General features: G+C 39.4%; 2 protein-coding genes across 2 annotated transcripts in view; one reads left to right on the top strand and one right to left on the bottom strand.

Annotated features, from left to right (window-relative positions):
- The window catches only part of tmem266 (transmembrane protein 266), a 29849-nt gene extending 23955 nt beyond the window's left edge, over positions 1-5894 (top strand). The window contains exons 6-11 of the mRNA XM_026175931.2: positions 729-785; positions 994-1132; positions 1698-1813; positions 2193-2385; positions 4053-4115; positions 4195-5894. Coding sequence (XP_026031716.1) covers positions 729-785; positions 994-1132; positions 1698-1813; positions 2193-2385; positions 4053-4115; positions 4195-4832 — 1206 coding nt within the window. The 3' untranslated portion in view covers positions 4833-5894. The remainder of the gene's footprint in view (positions 1-728; positions 786-993; positions 1133-1697; positions 1814-2192; positions 2386-4052; positions 4116-4194) is intronic.
- A 109-nt stretch (positions 5895-6003) lies between these two features.
- On the bottom strand, positions 6004-14010 carry etfa (electron transfer flavoprotein subunit alpha). Its single transcript, XM_026175934.2, has 12 exons — positions 13841-14010; positions 11682-11831; positions 11078-11159; positions 10645-10727; positions 10323-10422; positions 10061-10171; positions 9809-9910; positions 9610-9678; positions 9436-9518; positions 8364-8429; positions 7407-7487; positions 6004-6263 (listed from the first exon to the last, which is right to left on the bottom strand). The coding sequence occupies exons 1-12, from the start codon at positions 13877-13879 to the stop codon at positions 6228-6230; spliced, it is 1002 nt and encodes a 333-aa protein (XP_026031719.2). The 5' UTR covers positions 13880-14010; the 3' UTR covers positions 6004-6227.
- Between the last annotated feature and the right edge of the window lie 1861 nt (positions 14011-15871).

Consider the following 15871-nt stretch of genomic DNA (forward strand, 5'->3'; position numbering starts at 1 on the left):
GGCATGATTAGATTGTGATTAGTGCAGGTGAACAAGAGCACACCTCCATTTATCGCGCTCATATATAAAAGATTTAAAATCGTGCACACGTACCCTGAATGTGCACGTATAACCACTGCTGTTAAAGCTGGCACGCCCGGTTCCTTCTTAGGTTGTTCGATTGATCTGCGGCATTTGTTTTTAAACTGAACCCTTCGGGCTTTTCTGTGCTGCCAGTTTTAAATAATTTCGAGGCCCCAGGTAAGTTCATTGTATTGTATTGATCACCGTTTTCCTCAGAGCCAGCCGCATTTGTCTTAGTTTCTTAAACTTGACCATCTGAGTGGTAACTTTTGTTTCGCTGGAGTCAACAGAGGGAACCCCTCAGTGTTACTCTGAAGCAGTGGATTCAGCAGTTTGACTGGTTTGTGGAGTTTGTTCAGAATGGCAGAAGATGGAGGTTTGTTTGCTCTCCGCAGTCGCTGCTGTGTCAGCAGAAGGAGATAGTGCGGTGCCTCTAATTTTTGCTCTTGCTGCGTGTGAATACAACTGATGAATTCGCACTGAAAGAATAAAAGAGGGGATGAAATGTCCCGTTTATTATTGACAATGACCACAGACTGCACTCTATCTCTCTCTGTCTCTCTCTCTCTCTCAATTTAGCTGTGATTGTATTCGTCCATCTTGCTCCTTTGTAACTTGCTCACTGTCCCTATCTCTGCCCCCCACCCCCATTCCTACTGTCTCAGACCGTGTTCAGGATCGTGGTGTTGGGGATATGGGATTACATCGAGAACAAAGTAGAGGTAGGCTCCCGTGAGTCCCATTAGTCCTGACTTGGGGCCCTCTTTCACTGCAGTGTCATTCCTTCAATGTCATAGCTCAGACTGGCAACTACATAAGCTCAGAGCAGTATAGCAGTAACCTGGTGTGTGTGTGTGTGTGTGTGTGTGTGTGTGTGTGTGTGTGTGTGTGTGTGTGTGTGTGTGTGTGTGTGTGTGTGTACTTTCTCAGGTGTTTGATGGAGCTGTCATCGTACTCTCTCTGGCCCCCATGGTGGCCTCCACAGTGGCCAATGGCCCCAGCAGCCCCTGGGATGCTATCGGTCTCATCGTTACGCTGCGGATCTGGAGGGTTAAGAGGATCATTGACGGTAAGGCTGGGAGGGGCTGGTGTCCCCTACATCCTGTCCTTTACTGTCAGTTAGATAATGCATAGTGCACCCAGTGGTATCAGCCTCTTTAATCTGCAGGTTGTTGGCTCACTTGAGACTTTTATCATTTTTTTATTATTATTTTTACCAGTAATGATAGTAGAAGGACATAATATGCGATAATGGATTCAGTACTTACAGAAAAGCCACTATAGGCAAATAATTTGATCATTTTTTCAGTATTTTCATTTAGAGAGAATAAATAAATCCTTTTTTCATGTTCATGTCCTTTCTTATAGTTTTTCTAAGAGATACTTTTTTTTTTTTAAAAAAACACTTCTGTTTCAAGTCAGCTGTCAGCACCTACACCAACCACTCAAATGATGCTGTGAAATCTAAAGCACTCCAAAAATATTTTCAAATCTTCTCTTAAAACATACAGATCTTTTTACACAAGCTTTGCAGGTAGTAGTCCATGTCATCTGTCACCAACTTTGAAAATATGATGGCTTTTATTTACAAGATAAAAATATCTTACTGAGTGTAATATGTCCTTTTCTTCCAGCCTACGTCCTGCAAGTAAAGGTGGAAATGGAGCTGGAGATCCAACAGTATGAGAAGGCCAAGGCTGTGAGGGAGGAACAGCTTGATCGACTCACCCAGATCTGCCAAGAACAGGCCGTATGTGTCCTTATCTCTTCTCTATCCCTCGTGCAACTTTATAGCTGTGTCTGACCAGCAGAGGGCAGCAAAGTGATGTGCACTAAAATAATAAATCTGCACTCAAAAGGACAAAGATGATAAGACAATCGATATGCATAATCTTTTTGCTGCAGTCTGGATATCACATAATCAGCACTATGCAATACCTCAGAGCAATATATGGGGTTGCGGTTCTGTCATTGTTTTAAGTCACATTACCAAAATAAAACAGTGAACATCACTGTGTTCTCCACTTCAATCCAGAAATGAAGACAAAGACTGTTTGTGTTCAAAACACTTGTGTGTCTTATTTTAAAATTCTTCTGTCCTTTTCTCTCATCTCTTTTTCTTTTGTTAGTTTGAAATCAGGCAGCTCAGGGCCCACCTGGCTCAGCAGGACCTGGATCTTGTTGCCGAGCGTGAAGCAGCCATGCAGATCCACCATATGTGGGGTAAACAGAGCAGCAGTTTCCAGGAGGTGGACGGTCTGGCCCCTGGGGCCTCTGAGCATCACAGGCCAAACAAAGTTAGAGAGCCTGGGGGTGCTGCAGGTAACTGTCCAGAATACCCAAGCTCTTTGTATTACAAGTTATCAACGACCTGTGTGCATGGGAAGGAGTCCAGGCTGCGCTTTCCGTGGTAAATCACGTCCATGCTTACACATGGAGAAGGGGGAATTTGTAGACTAAAAGAACCTGGCCAACCTTTGGGCTGGTTAGAAATTTTGAAAGAAATCCCTTCTGACTCAAAAACCTTGAACATTGCTCCGCTCTTCATGGTGGAGTGTTGGGCCATTAATCGTGGCCAACATACACGACACAGTGTCAGTGTCCTGTTTTCAAAAACGTTCAGCTCAGAGTCCACATCAAAATTCTGGTGCCGCACATAGATGGACTATAAACCTTTCACACAGTGACAGGTCATAACTTACAGGACGTAAAAGCAACAAAGCACTGTCAGTACAGGTGATGTCAGGGCTCCAAACACTGAGGCTTTTCCTTTATCAAAGCTATAAATCACAGTGCGATCTATCATACATCTGAGCCACAGTGTTTCTACTCAGACAACCTTTTAACTGGGCCTGAACCTCATATACTCATGTGGTATTGATCATTTGGTGATGGTCCTTTGGGACCTTGGAAAGCACTTAAGAGAAACTGTTTGACTCATTTACTATCTGTGAAACATTTCCACACACCAAAAGTGTTCATTACCATTGAGCTGAAATAATTTGTAAGCTAATATATTAATAGTAATTACTGATTAGTTGTTCAGTGGTAATAATATTTCAACCAAAAAGTATAAAACATTTGCTAAATTCATATTTTGTAATAAAATAATTTTCCTGATTTATGTTTTATGTGATTGTAAGATGATCACCTTTTCAATTTGGACTGTTTTGTCACATAAAACAAGTACTTGAAAGGGTTTATTTTCATTTAAATTAAAGCACTGGTGTCAAACATAAGGCCCGGGGGCCATAATCGGCCCAGCAAAGACTCCAATCCGGCCCCAGTGAACATGTTTTGAAAATGTGAAGGAGGGCATAGATTTTGGGCTTTTAACTGTATTTAAGTTTTACACTTTTTCCTACTGATAAAGACCTCCCCCACTGCCATTCATACTACACTACATTAAGTACTAGATGAGCAATACCAATTAAAACAGAGAAAGGTTCCAGCTTTTTCATTATCTGCCAGAGAAATTTCTATATTTTTTAGTGTGTGAACAGTTTGTGTCTACTATGCAGTTCGTCTTGTTTCCACATGCTTAAATAATGTGAGTTGCTGTCATGTGATTCGCTGATTAGATATTTGCGTTTACCAGCAGCTGAACAGTTGGACTCAATAAATTATTGGTTAGTGAGTGTCTAGATTTTATTGTATTCCAAGTCACCAGTCATACACAATTTCAATTATGCAATTTCAAAGTAGTTGAAATTCTTATGATGTAGCTTGATGTTAATAAATTGTCCCTTAATGTCAAGAAAACTATATTCATGATTTTTGGAAATTGAAAAGAAGATGAAGAAAATATTGAATGACAGATCTGTAATAATAAAATTCTATGATGATGTAAAATTTTTAGGCATTGTGATCAATTGCAAATTAACATTGAATGAACAAACAAATAATCTGTAGTCCATGCTTTTAGTTTGGACTACAGATCAGCTTCCACGTTCACTCTGAATTCCATTTTTCCTCTTTTGTCTTTTTAGATCATCATGGTCAAGATGACATGAACAACTATATCAGCCAGTACTACAGTGAGCCAAGCAGTGGTAAGCTTCAGCAGACTCTTTCTTCAATCAAAGTGGCACCACAATATTTCAGGCTCTTACACATTGTCTTATTTTGTAGACACAGGGATCCCAGACCCAGCGCGAGTCATTACAACAGCAGCCATAGATGTGCACCTGCCTAACAACCCGAGTCAGCTACCGCCCTCTTTGGTAAGCGCCGAAGCGGTGCCGTCCAGCCGTTTGCAGCGCACAGGCAGCTCGGTCAGCGAAGCCTCCACAACCACAGTGTCCCGTGCCAGCTTCAGCACCCGTCAGCACAGCATCAGCAGCCACACACTTGGCTCCACCATGGATTGCAGCTCCACGGTGCGCGAGGCCTCCACGTCCACAGACTACAGCGACCAACGTTGCTACCCTCCGCCCTACAGCAGCCCTCTGGCTCTGGGCACTCAGCCGAGAAGGAGCCCCAGCGCTGTGGTGCAGGAGTTGCTCTCTTCTCTGTCTGAGGACTCGTGTCTCACACAAAAGGGCCTCGACCCCGTCAACCTGAAACCACCCAGCCCAACAGGTTCCACGAAAACCAGCCCCGAGCTGGAACACAGGGTCAACATCTACAACAAGAGGAACCAGGAGAGCCGAGTCGGACTCAACTCCAAGACAGTCATCCATCTGCAGGGTAACGAGCCTCTCCTAGAGGAGAAGTATAGGATGATGGGGCCAGTAGATACTCAAATCAACCGTCTATCAGAGACATAAGAGCCTGTAAAATGTATAACTTCACAGGACTCGCTCTTTATTTCAGCCACAAAAATTATTGCTCTACTAAATTCCCAAACTTCGCTGCTGGGAGTCACTGGCACATAAACTGTATGTCTGACATCCTCTTTGTACTACTGGAGCTGAGAGGATGAACCCGTGGGAGCAGCACAAACAAAGGGCATGGATGAGAGAGGGAAGCAGACTTGTTATCAGGCAACACTTATCAGGAATTGAGACTCATAAAAACACTTTTACTAAAAGAAACCAGCAACGGGGCTTTTGTCCAAAACTGAAAATCACTTTTGATACATTAAAGTCTGATTTCTAGGAAATGAAACCAGTGAGAGGATGGTGCTGAGGGCTTAGTTCCTCTGATACACTTTGTAGATGTGGAGATAATGGCGTAGGGACTGATTTGAGATATAAAGTGAAAGTTTCTTTCCGAGTGTAATATGTATATGAGCCGTTTTGTCAGTCTAGAATCTCCAAACTCATAAAGAAAAGTCCTCTTTGATGGACTGCTGCAGGGTACCATTGGATCTTCTTTCTAATCCGTTTCTATATTTGCGTTAACATTTTTAATCTAAATTCTGTGAGTGAAGAGAGTGCAGAATCCTTTTGATTGATGGATGATTCGTGTTGAGTTTTTATCCAGATGCCATGACTGGAAACCGACCAAACCCAGCTGAGTCAATGTCTGAGATTTTGCAAACTATGGCATGACCATCACTCGACAAGCTAACTGAAAACCTACCTACACATGACATATTTCACACAATTCAGGTCCATCTTTTTTTCTTTGTATTACTTTAATGTTTGGAAGTTGTGTAAATATTTCAGATTGGGTTTGGTCATCTAGTCGCAGCTCAAAAACAGCGAGGGACTCGAAAGCTAGAATAAAATGCTGAAGAGGACAGAATAGCATGAACCTCTCAGATTTGCCACCATATTGCAAAGTCTGTTTATTGTTCTGTCAACAGGCACTTTCTATCTTGATCATGGAAAGACATCATTGCAAAAAGAACCCAATAAAGTCAAAAACATGGCAAGTTAATAAAACAAGTCATTAGTGTCAATTAAATAAACTTTCTAAGAGCATGTCATTAGTCACATAACCTCTAAGTCAGCACGAAGAGCTACATCTTAGAAGGAATCACAGGGCTGAGAATTTCCAAAGATCTCCTTTAATGTCCCAGAAAGTTACATACAAATAACACATGTGCTACCGTAAGCAAAAAAAGGAAACCTCCAGCCAAAAGGTAAGTACAATGTATTTGCTGAGAGTAACGGAGAGAAGATGATGAAATTCTCTGCAAGCAGGACTCGCAGCTTTAAATATTTCTTAAGGTGGAGACTGGTCGTTCTCAGATTCTGGTGGGAGTTTGTCTCTCTTCACTTGCTGAGAGCTTCAGTCATCTCAGGAACAGCCTTAAAAGAAAAACAGTGAAGACATTTAGTGTTGGTCCACTATTTCGCACTAGCACTGTTCAACAAATGCATTGCATTACATTTCTCAGCTGCATGTTGGTACTCGGAAATTTATCAATAGTACACCAGGCTGCAGATACTGAAACATTCAATGGTGAATTCAGAAAGACTTCTGGCCTAAAAAATAAATAACAACCCTGATAATGTAGTCTGTACAGTTTAGAAAAAACAGATTCTAAGGCCTCTTTTAACTGCTAAATATAAGTGCGAGGCTATTAAAATTGTTGTTCTGGTGAGCTGAGCAACTTTCACATCAGAATCAGAGTACAACATGTAGTGAAAATCGTGTGTCCGAACTGCGGACAGGCTGCAGACATTCCAGGGCTTGGTTTCTAGCATAGGCAGGACCCTTACTGGATACCGGGTGGGAATCAAACTTGTGACTCCCACTCCGAAGGTGTGTAGTCTTACCACTACACTACCCAGCTGGGTATCAATTCACCATTTGGAGGCAGTAGTAGAAAGCCTATCCATTTTAATCAGTTATCTGTGGAACGATCACATGTAAGATGATCTCATTGCCCGGTAGGTCGCAACTCTGCTGCCACAAGCTATTATTACTAATCACTGCTACAGAGTTGGTCAGGACACCTGGGCTGCTCAGGCACTACTGAGGACCTAAATAAAACATGATCACCAGGACACAAATGAAAACAGACTTTTGCAGGCAGCACTGGACTCCACTGAGTCATGCTAGTACACCTGGCTCGCCATCCCAAAGTATCAGCTAGACACCTGAACGCAACTGAGCATATAAGAGGCCTGGCAAGCAGAGGCTTTAAAACCACACTGAAGCCAACTTCTGTAAGCTATTGATCTGTTTTTATATCTTCTGATATCAGGAGAGTTATAGCTTGCACTCTCCTCAGATTAATTCAAGAATTTAATAATTCAACGGTTGCACATTTCCATTAGGTGGAATAAAGCATCATGCAAAATTTATCCAGGAGAGAGCAAATGTTATATTCTGGCTATCACTCACGACTCGAGAAACATACAAAGTAAATCCAGGCATTGCTTGGTTGCTTCCTAATGTGGGATCATAGTGACATCATTATAGCCATATCAATCCTAGAGGCTTACTTTGAAAAGATCGGCTACCAAACCGTAGTCAGCCACCTGGAAAATAGGAGCTTCAGGGTCCTTGTTGATAGCAACAATAGTCTGAAGTGGGGGAAAAAAAAGAGACAAAAACAACCAAAATGTTACATTTATGTTTCTTTAGATTTTACTTTAGTTTTCACAATGGACACAGAAAACGGATTGTTTAAAAAACAAAGTTGTGAACGGGCAGACTTTAATATGATGCTTCACTCCTGACACAATTTTGAACGTTTTGCAATTCTTGCAATTCGTTTTCCTTCTTTTTTTCTTCATGTTCCACAAGAATACAACCAAAATACAAACAAGCTGGTAGCCAGTTGTGCAGAGTCCCGTCGAGCGATGCCCATTGAAAGAGACTGCCAACATGTTACCATCAGTCAGAATCAATCTGTCTGCATTTATAAATTAGATGATAACTATTTGCAGACGTTCAGCATTCTCTCTGGGAGCGACTGCAGTCACTCCAAATCAGACTCCAAATGTTTGCAGAAAGGATGCCGTCTATCAGGCGAGATGAGGCCTGTTGTTCGTAGTATTTTAATTTATTTATTAAAATATCAATATTTGATGTCCCTGTATCGATCCAACATCGCCAAGCAAAATATCATTCTATTTATGCATTTGAGATGTATTGAATTTTTCCTCCCACTACTAACATAAAAGATTCATGATATAAACAAGACAAAAACAATTAAAACCCACAGCAAAGATCAAAATCATCTCAGTGGGTATTTTGAGCGTAACCATACCAGGTAAACATGTTTTTGGATCATAATGTTAAGTCACCAGAGAACACCAAGTGCAACTTTATTATTTTTAAAAAAAAATTAATATTAGAAGTGAAACTTTCCATTCTGTTTATTACAAACTAACAAAGTTAAGAGAAGAAAATCAGAAAAATAGAAAATGGAGCACACACCGCTCCAGTGACTTTACCTTGCTATCCTTCATTCCTGCCAGGTGCTGGATGGCTCCTGAGATACCAACAGCAATGTACAACTCCTGTGAACATGAAAAGCACAATACAACCAGGCAAATGTTACATGTGTTACATGCTTAGGATCTGAAGTTTAAGCTCAAGGCTAGGCCGTGGACTCTGGCTGCATAGTGTCTAGATGAGCCTGGAAAGGGTCGGCCATTACTACATCTCCTGAACCTTCCTTGGAAGAACGCTCCCAACCATTTTAATACCATATGAATATTTTAGTTCAGGGTTATTGTTGCACTTGGAAATTTCAGATGATAAGAACATCATTCTACAAACGTGACTGACTACGTTCAACCAGTCGATGAAAAAGAATATATATATATATATATCACATAAACTGCAGGTTTCCATTTCCACAAAGCAAACAGCATATTTTTTTTAATTAGTTTGTCATTCCAAATGGAGTTTTTTTTTTTTTTTAATATCTTAATAACACAATAATGACTTTTATGTCAGTCAGCCAGAGCCCTTTTCACACACAGCTCTAACTGATTCCAATTAGTCAGATAAGAAAATTAAGATATACATACAAATCTCTAGACAGACATGTTTTGTACTGTTTATCACTAAACATTCTTAGATTGGTGGGGTGAATAAACTAACCAGATTTAGACTGTATTTAATTAACTAAGCCAAATTCAAAACGCTTGTCATAACATTAAAGAAAAATCTAATTTGGACAGTCTGGACTGGTCTGGGGCTCTGACCAGACATCCACTGCACTCCATTTTAATGGATCAGCTAAATCATTTAGGCGCCTGAAATGTGCTATCATGTATATTTTGTGAGGCCTAATGTGTGGGTAATCACAGCTGGGGTAACCTGACAGAATCACATAATGGGAAGTTAACCTTTTTATTAAAAAAGAAAAAAAAGGAATAGCAGCCATCACAATCATAGTGATTTGCTACATGAAGGCTAACAGGCATCAGTCAAAAGCAAACTTACACAGACTTTGTCCCCTTTTAAACCTTAATTTTCACTATAACCAATCAAAAGTAGTTTGTTTTGTTAACCTACCGGTGCTACAATTTTGCCAGTCTGTCCAACCTGCATGTCGTTAGGGACGTAGCCAGCATCCACTGCAGCTCTGGATGCACCAACTAGAAAAAGAACACTTTGCAATTAAAATGGGGCCAAAAAAAGCAACCAAGCAAAGTGATAAATGACCCAAACTTTCCCAGAATAGAATACCTGCAGCATTCATTTTGTCTGCAAGGTCATAAAGCAACTTGAAGTTTTCTCCACTCTTCAAGCCCCTACCTGAGGGAGGAAAAAAGAAAGGAAAGGAGGAACCATTAGTCTACTGTGCACATTGTTAAACTATACAATAGCAAGTCTATGTTACAAACAAATATTTTGCCAAATTCAAACTTCAACAGTTTTTGCACACCTCCTGACACCACAACTTTAGCACTTGTCAGCTCTGGACGGTCACTCTTTGTCAGACTCTGTTTCAGCCACTCAGAAATTCCAACCGGAGAGGAAGCAGACACTGCAGATCAGACAAACCAGTAACAATAAAAAAACAAACAAACAAACAAACAAATTTCAAACATAAAAACAAATAAGGTGCTGTTGAACATCATCCAAAATTTCACCTAGTTTCTAAGCGTGTTCAGGATAAATCTGTAAGCTACTACACCTTCTTCTGATGCAGCACCCCCTCCCTCTGTTGGAGCGGCTTCAAAGCAAGTCCCTCTGATGCTGAAGACCTTGATCGGCTCGTTGCATTTCACAGTGCTGAGGGCATTTCCTGTTTAATCCCAACATTTAATTAGATGACTACATTACAAAAAAGCTGACTTCCATTATAAAAGCGAAAGTCAAACTGATGCAGTTCAACAAATCTGTAACTCAATGAGAATGCTAGATCTCTATATCACAACATGCTTACAAAAGATTACCTGCATAGATGGTCCTAACAAAAGTATCTGAAGATTTGACTTCAATAATATCTGAAACTGGGGCGACGTCCAACTTGGCAGCCACTCTGGGAAGCAGGTTCTACAAAAGAGGAAGGCAGCCACAGTATAGTTCACAGAGATGTTGCTTGGCATTTTGTTCACAGCAGGATTTTCACAAAATAACATCAAGTAAGAGCTTCTGATTTCAATTAAATATACGCAATAGAATATTAGTTCATTTAGTGACTAGACAAAAAAATTAAATAGTAATAAAATACAGAAATACAAGTTATACGAGCATCATTTGTCTACTGTGATTTACCTTTCCGAAAGCTGAGGCACCAGCACAGATGTGAGTGAAGTTGAACTGCTTTTGTGTCTGCAGGATAAGTGGAGTCAACTCCTCTAATAAAACAAACAAATCAGAATCAGCATACTTTATTAATACGTAAGGAAATTGTGTGGGTTACAGTTGCTCCAATACAGTAACATTAACAGAAACAGACTAGACTGTTTAACAATACAATATGTTACAGATTTAGGAAATAGCACAATATATACAAATCACTCAATAATAAATAGTCCGATAGCAGAAACAACATTAGGCAGATGGCATACTACGAATGCTGTGACACCTGTTCTTAATCTCTTAACCATATGAGCGGTTAATTAAATACATTATTACTCTCTGTGCAAGTTAATTACCACATCACTCAGAGACTGGCAAATATTTAAAAAAGAAGCGCCAACAATACCTGGTAGGCCACCTTTGTAAGAATCATGTTGGGCCACCAGGACCTTCTTCACACCTTTCACTTTGCTGATTTCCTCTGCAACCTGAAAACACAGAAACGACATCCAGCTTTCTTTGTGCATATCTTCGTGTGCAGCAAAATACACATTACAACATCCTACTCCAATAGCGAAGCACAAACACACCAACAATAGCAGAGGTGATCCATGCCTGCCTTTGTTGCGTTTTGTTTTACTTTGTTGTTTAATAAAGGGGGAAGGGAAGCTGAATTTAGTCTCCATCTAAGCGCTCCATGATTGTACTTTTACATTAAACCCAATCAATTTTAGCTCTGGAGAGCTGGAAGAAGTGCTGAATAAAGCCTGTCCTACTGTGCCTGTGGCAGCAGGAGTGAGTCTGTAACTTTATCAGCACCCCACCACTCTGGTCAGAACCAGATTTCCTGCTATCAGCCACTTTTATTGCACCCTTAACAAGTTTGTCATCGGTTTAACTAATATTTACGTCACGTTTGCTCCGTAATGGCAACACAATCTGTCGTCATTTTAGTTATTCCATTTACATGCACGCACACACATACTCTGCACATCAAAAGCTTTACCTACCTTTGCACAGTTTTTTCCAGCAACCAGACAGGATACCTCTCCTCCCACTTTAGTAGCAGCCGTAATGGCATTGAGGGTAATAGGAGTTAATTTTTCATTGTTGTGCTCTGCAATGACCAAGGTGCTTTGAAACCTCTGCAGGAGACCAGTCTGAAAACACAATCAGTCAAAATGATAATATATCACTGTTTTGTTGGTTCTGCTGCCTAAAGAGGTTAAAAATAAAATACATGCTTGGTAACATATGATTTCTGTATTCTTATCAAATTTGTTTTTCATTTGAAAGAAAAAAAAAAAAAAGATAGATATTGCTACCTAAAATTGAGCACAGACACCATAATCATCACAGCACAATCATCCTGGAGTAGTGTTGAGCAGAAAAGCTGAATTCAGTTTATCTTCATTTCTACCACACAATCCAATGTCATAAGTATCAACTGACCAATGTCATGTGTTCAAGAGTGAGCAGTAAAATTGTATAACTGGCAAATGTCCTACATAATAATTTTTACCTAATGCTTTACCTGTGTTTATACATGCATTATTTAGAATAAATGGTTGTGCATTAAATATTTTGATACAGAGTCTGAGGTCATCTTTAGAAATAAATGCTGTGGGAAGGTGCACACATAATGTCCGGATAGAGGGCAAACAATTTTCAGTGCAGCCTCTAAAACGGCTGCATCTCACTCAGTCAAAGTAAAACAGGATGCTGCAAGCCTCATCTGGACATAACTTGACACAGTTAACCAGCCATGTGACGCAAAGGTCATTCAGATAAAGACCAGCAAATGGAGAAAAAGGACAGGTCATGTCAACTCAACCAGGGGTTCCCACAGAACAGTGTAAATATCTTTTTCCTGTGAAAAACATTATATGCACAATGCACAATAGAGCACTCGCAAAGGTTACACAGGACAGAAAATTATAGTTTTCACCTAAATTAAATGACAGATTTGAGTTTCATAAACCTACCTATAAGTGCTGTCTGTCTTCATGGCGTAATCTACTATGAGTTCAAGTTTTTATCAGGTTTGATGTATTTTAGAGGATTTGTGTCAGATCCAAAGAATTTTTAATAATGAATCTATAGCATACGCATGAAAAATAACACAAAACATTTGCAAAACTTTATAAATACCGTGCAATCAATAAATGCTAAAAAAACACTTCCTCAATTCTTTTACTTTACAGCAATGTATACCCACTACAGCCTGTACATACTTATAGTTATAGCATATTCATAACATACCTTCATACCGTGTACATTGTAACATACCCATAATAGAACCATTTTTGTACCCTCATACCTATAACAGACCCATTTCTGTAATATATCTATATACTTATATTATTGCTAATATATATTTTGTAATATATCTATATCACGGCTAAAGCACTTCTGGATGGACGCAAACTGCATTTCGTTGCCTTGTACTTGTGACATGTGCATTGACCATAAAGTTGAATTCTATTCGATGTTATTCTATTCGGTGCAGGTTGGACCTGTGCAGTTTCAAGGTGATATAGGTGGTTTAATCTGACAGATACTGGCCTGTGAAGCTAGATCAAGCTAGTTATTTTTGACATAATGAGTAAAATAATTAAGATATTTCTAAGTAACCCTTCCAAATTCTCATTAACTATGGTAGGGCATGTAAAGGGGAAGGGGAGGGGGAGGGGGGTTAAACAAAAACTGATTGGATAACAGGGAGAATCCCAAAATACAAAATACATAAGGAAACTACATTTTTCCTCCCACTTATTGCCTACACATCTCACCAGACATAGGTATTTTTAATTTTGACTCTTTGGTAACACCTGCAAGTGGCAGTTTCGTAACCGTTTCATAAGCATAAGGCTAGCCAGGCTAGCACTAACTAGCTTTCGTTCCAACAATATTAACTCCTTTTTAAGCTATTTCACAAAGTAGAGATAGTATGCAGATTTATTGTCGCATTATGTTAACTAATACTGCCACATGTTTAAATTCCTTGTAGCACACTTGCGTCTGGAAACGACAATGACCCGGGTAATGTGTAGCTAAGTCATAAAGCAAGCTAGTAGCTGCTGCAAAGAAACCATCGTTTACTGTTAAAAACTGATTTAACCAATTAATGCAATGCCTCACTGTAAGTTAGTGTTAGCGTTATTCTTACCAAATGTTTCAGATTTGATTTGTTAAGAGCTCTGTTCATCTTGGACCCCGAAAGCTACAGCTCCCTTCCAGTCCTGCAGACACAAAACTGTGCCAAAGGTCATCTGACGTCGGCGAGGAATTCTCGCGAGATAGCTTCGATCAAGAACCGCAACTTCCGGCCAACGCTCTTGCTCCTCCCCCTCTCCCTCTCTCTCTCTCTGTAAAGTTTAACACCAAAATAAATAAATAAAAAGAAGCTTTCTTTTTATGTTTTGTTTTCCGGGTCTTTTGTATTAAGTTAATATTTGTTTTCCTCTTCAAATCAAGCAGGAGCACATTTAACTCTGATTGGAGAGCCTCCGCTACTTCCTTATATATGCAAGTGCTGCGTAGAGAAAACGCAAAATAACAAAAAATAAAGAATAATAGAATAAATTTCGAAACAGAAAGAAAGAATACATTTTGAATAAATATTATCAAATATTACCGAGATATACTCACACTTGATTCTTTGAAAAGCTTCTTTTGTGTGCAGTTTGAGAAGTGAAAGAAAGTGAAAGAAAGTTTTTCTCCCCTTACTTTATTTTTTAAACACAAATTAGCTACAACACTAAAAAGTACTTGCAACATGAAATTACCAATATCTATAAACTCAGCGTACATCAGTTCCATACTATGCGATGGAACTATGTCAAACTACATTGTTCCTTTAAAAAAAATAAATTTTGTAATATTTTTTTAAACTACTTTGAATAATCATAATTTCTTACAGTGTAATCCTCTGTTGGGCTATACTGGGTCCTGACATTAAGACAAATGTTACAGGTTATATGTAACACCAACCTGAACTCTCAGTGTAACTTGTTGGTGAGTTACAACGTGACTTAATGTAACTGCTCAATGCCAGTAGATGGCCTTCTCCAGCATACTTCTCTAGAAGAAAACTTCCAGGGGCATAAGAAAGCCCACGGGACTGACCAGACTAGAGAAATCCCCATATCCCTATGAGAGAAATGATCACCAGTGTCCTTAAACTTTAAATACTTTAAATTTTAAATCGTACTTTAAATCTTATAATGGCCAATACCACTGGATGCGACCACTGATGGGATCCAAAGAAATGTGACTAGCACATTTACTTAAGTACTTTCCTAAAGTCCAGTTCTAATGTACATGAGTTATGTTGCTTTCTCATTCTTCTCTACTTTATTTTTCATGCAAATATTTGTATTCCATTCTACTTATATTAAGTAAATGATCACTTACTGTGTTACTGATAAACTGCAACCCAGCAATATGTAAGTCATTAAAATCATCAGTTCTTTTTTTTTTTCATTTCCCCCCCACTTGCAAAACATTTTCCAACAAAAACTTGTATTTGAACCTATTTTTATTTAATAAACCTATAAGACACATGACAAAATCGTGTCCAGTATACCTATTTCCTGTGCACCCCTTGACTTGTTCTTGGTCCAGTGCCACCCAACTGATAAAACCCTGGAAACGCCCCTTATCACAACCCGTAACAGGTCCAACCAAACTCAAAGAAGCCACACACTGAACTGCAGGACTCACCATGCAAGACCTCCCCGAAGGTTTCTTTGTCCATGCCTCACGGATCAGGCCTGCAACATTATTTTCTGTTAGTTTTGATTTTGCAGCTGATCGACGTTTAAAAAAGAAAATAAATACTTCGTTTTTTTCCACTAGAGCAAAACTTCAAAATACTTCGGTTTTTTTTCTTATTTGAATTTATAGGTGCAACTCAAGATACCCAAGAACACCTTACAAGCAATTGCATGCTAAAATCACCGTATGAATAAAATAACAGTTTAAAAAAAAACAGCGCGCACAGGGCTGCTTGATTAGGGCGGATGGTGGATATGAACTACCTTCAACCTGAAGTATACATATAAAGGACACCTTGCAGATTGCTATTATAGGACTTCTTTTCCACTAGAGCAAAACTTCAAGAGCTGTCCAAAGCAGCGATCAAGATTTATGTTTCACTTCTCCAGGTGATTGATATTCAGCTGATCTATATTTCATC

The sequence above is a fragment of the Astatotilapia calliptera genome, chromosome 7 (assembly GCF_964374335.1).
Source record: "Astatotilapia calliptera chromosome 7, fAstCal68.1, whole genome shotgun sequence".
NCBI lineage: Eukaryota > Metazoa > Chordata > Actinopteri > Cichliformes > Cichlidae > Astatotilapia > Astatotilapia calliptera.

Excerpts from the sequence above, each read along its gene's own strand:
- etfa (XM_026175934.2), bottom strand. The coding sequence starts at position 13,879 with ATGAACAGAGCTCTTAACAAATCAAATCTGAAACATTTG. Across the intron at positions 10,728-11,077 it reads TTACAAAGGTGGCCTACCAG|AGGAGTTGACTCCACTTATC; the intron begins GTATTGTTGGCG and ends TTGTTTTATTAG. Across the intron at positions 9,911-10,060 it reads GGGTGCTGCATCAGAAGAAG|TGTCTGCTTCCTCTCCGGTT; the intron begins GTGTAGTAGCTT and ends TCTGATCTGCAG.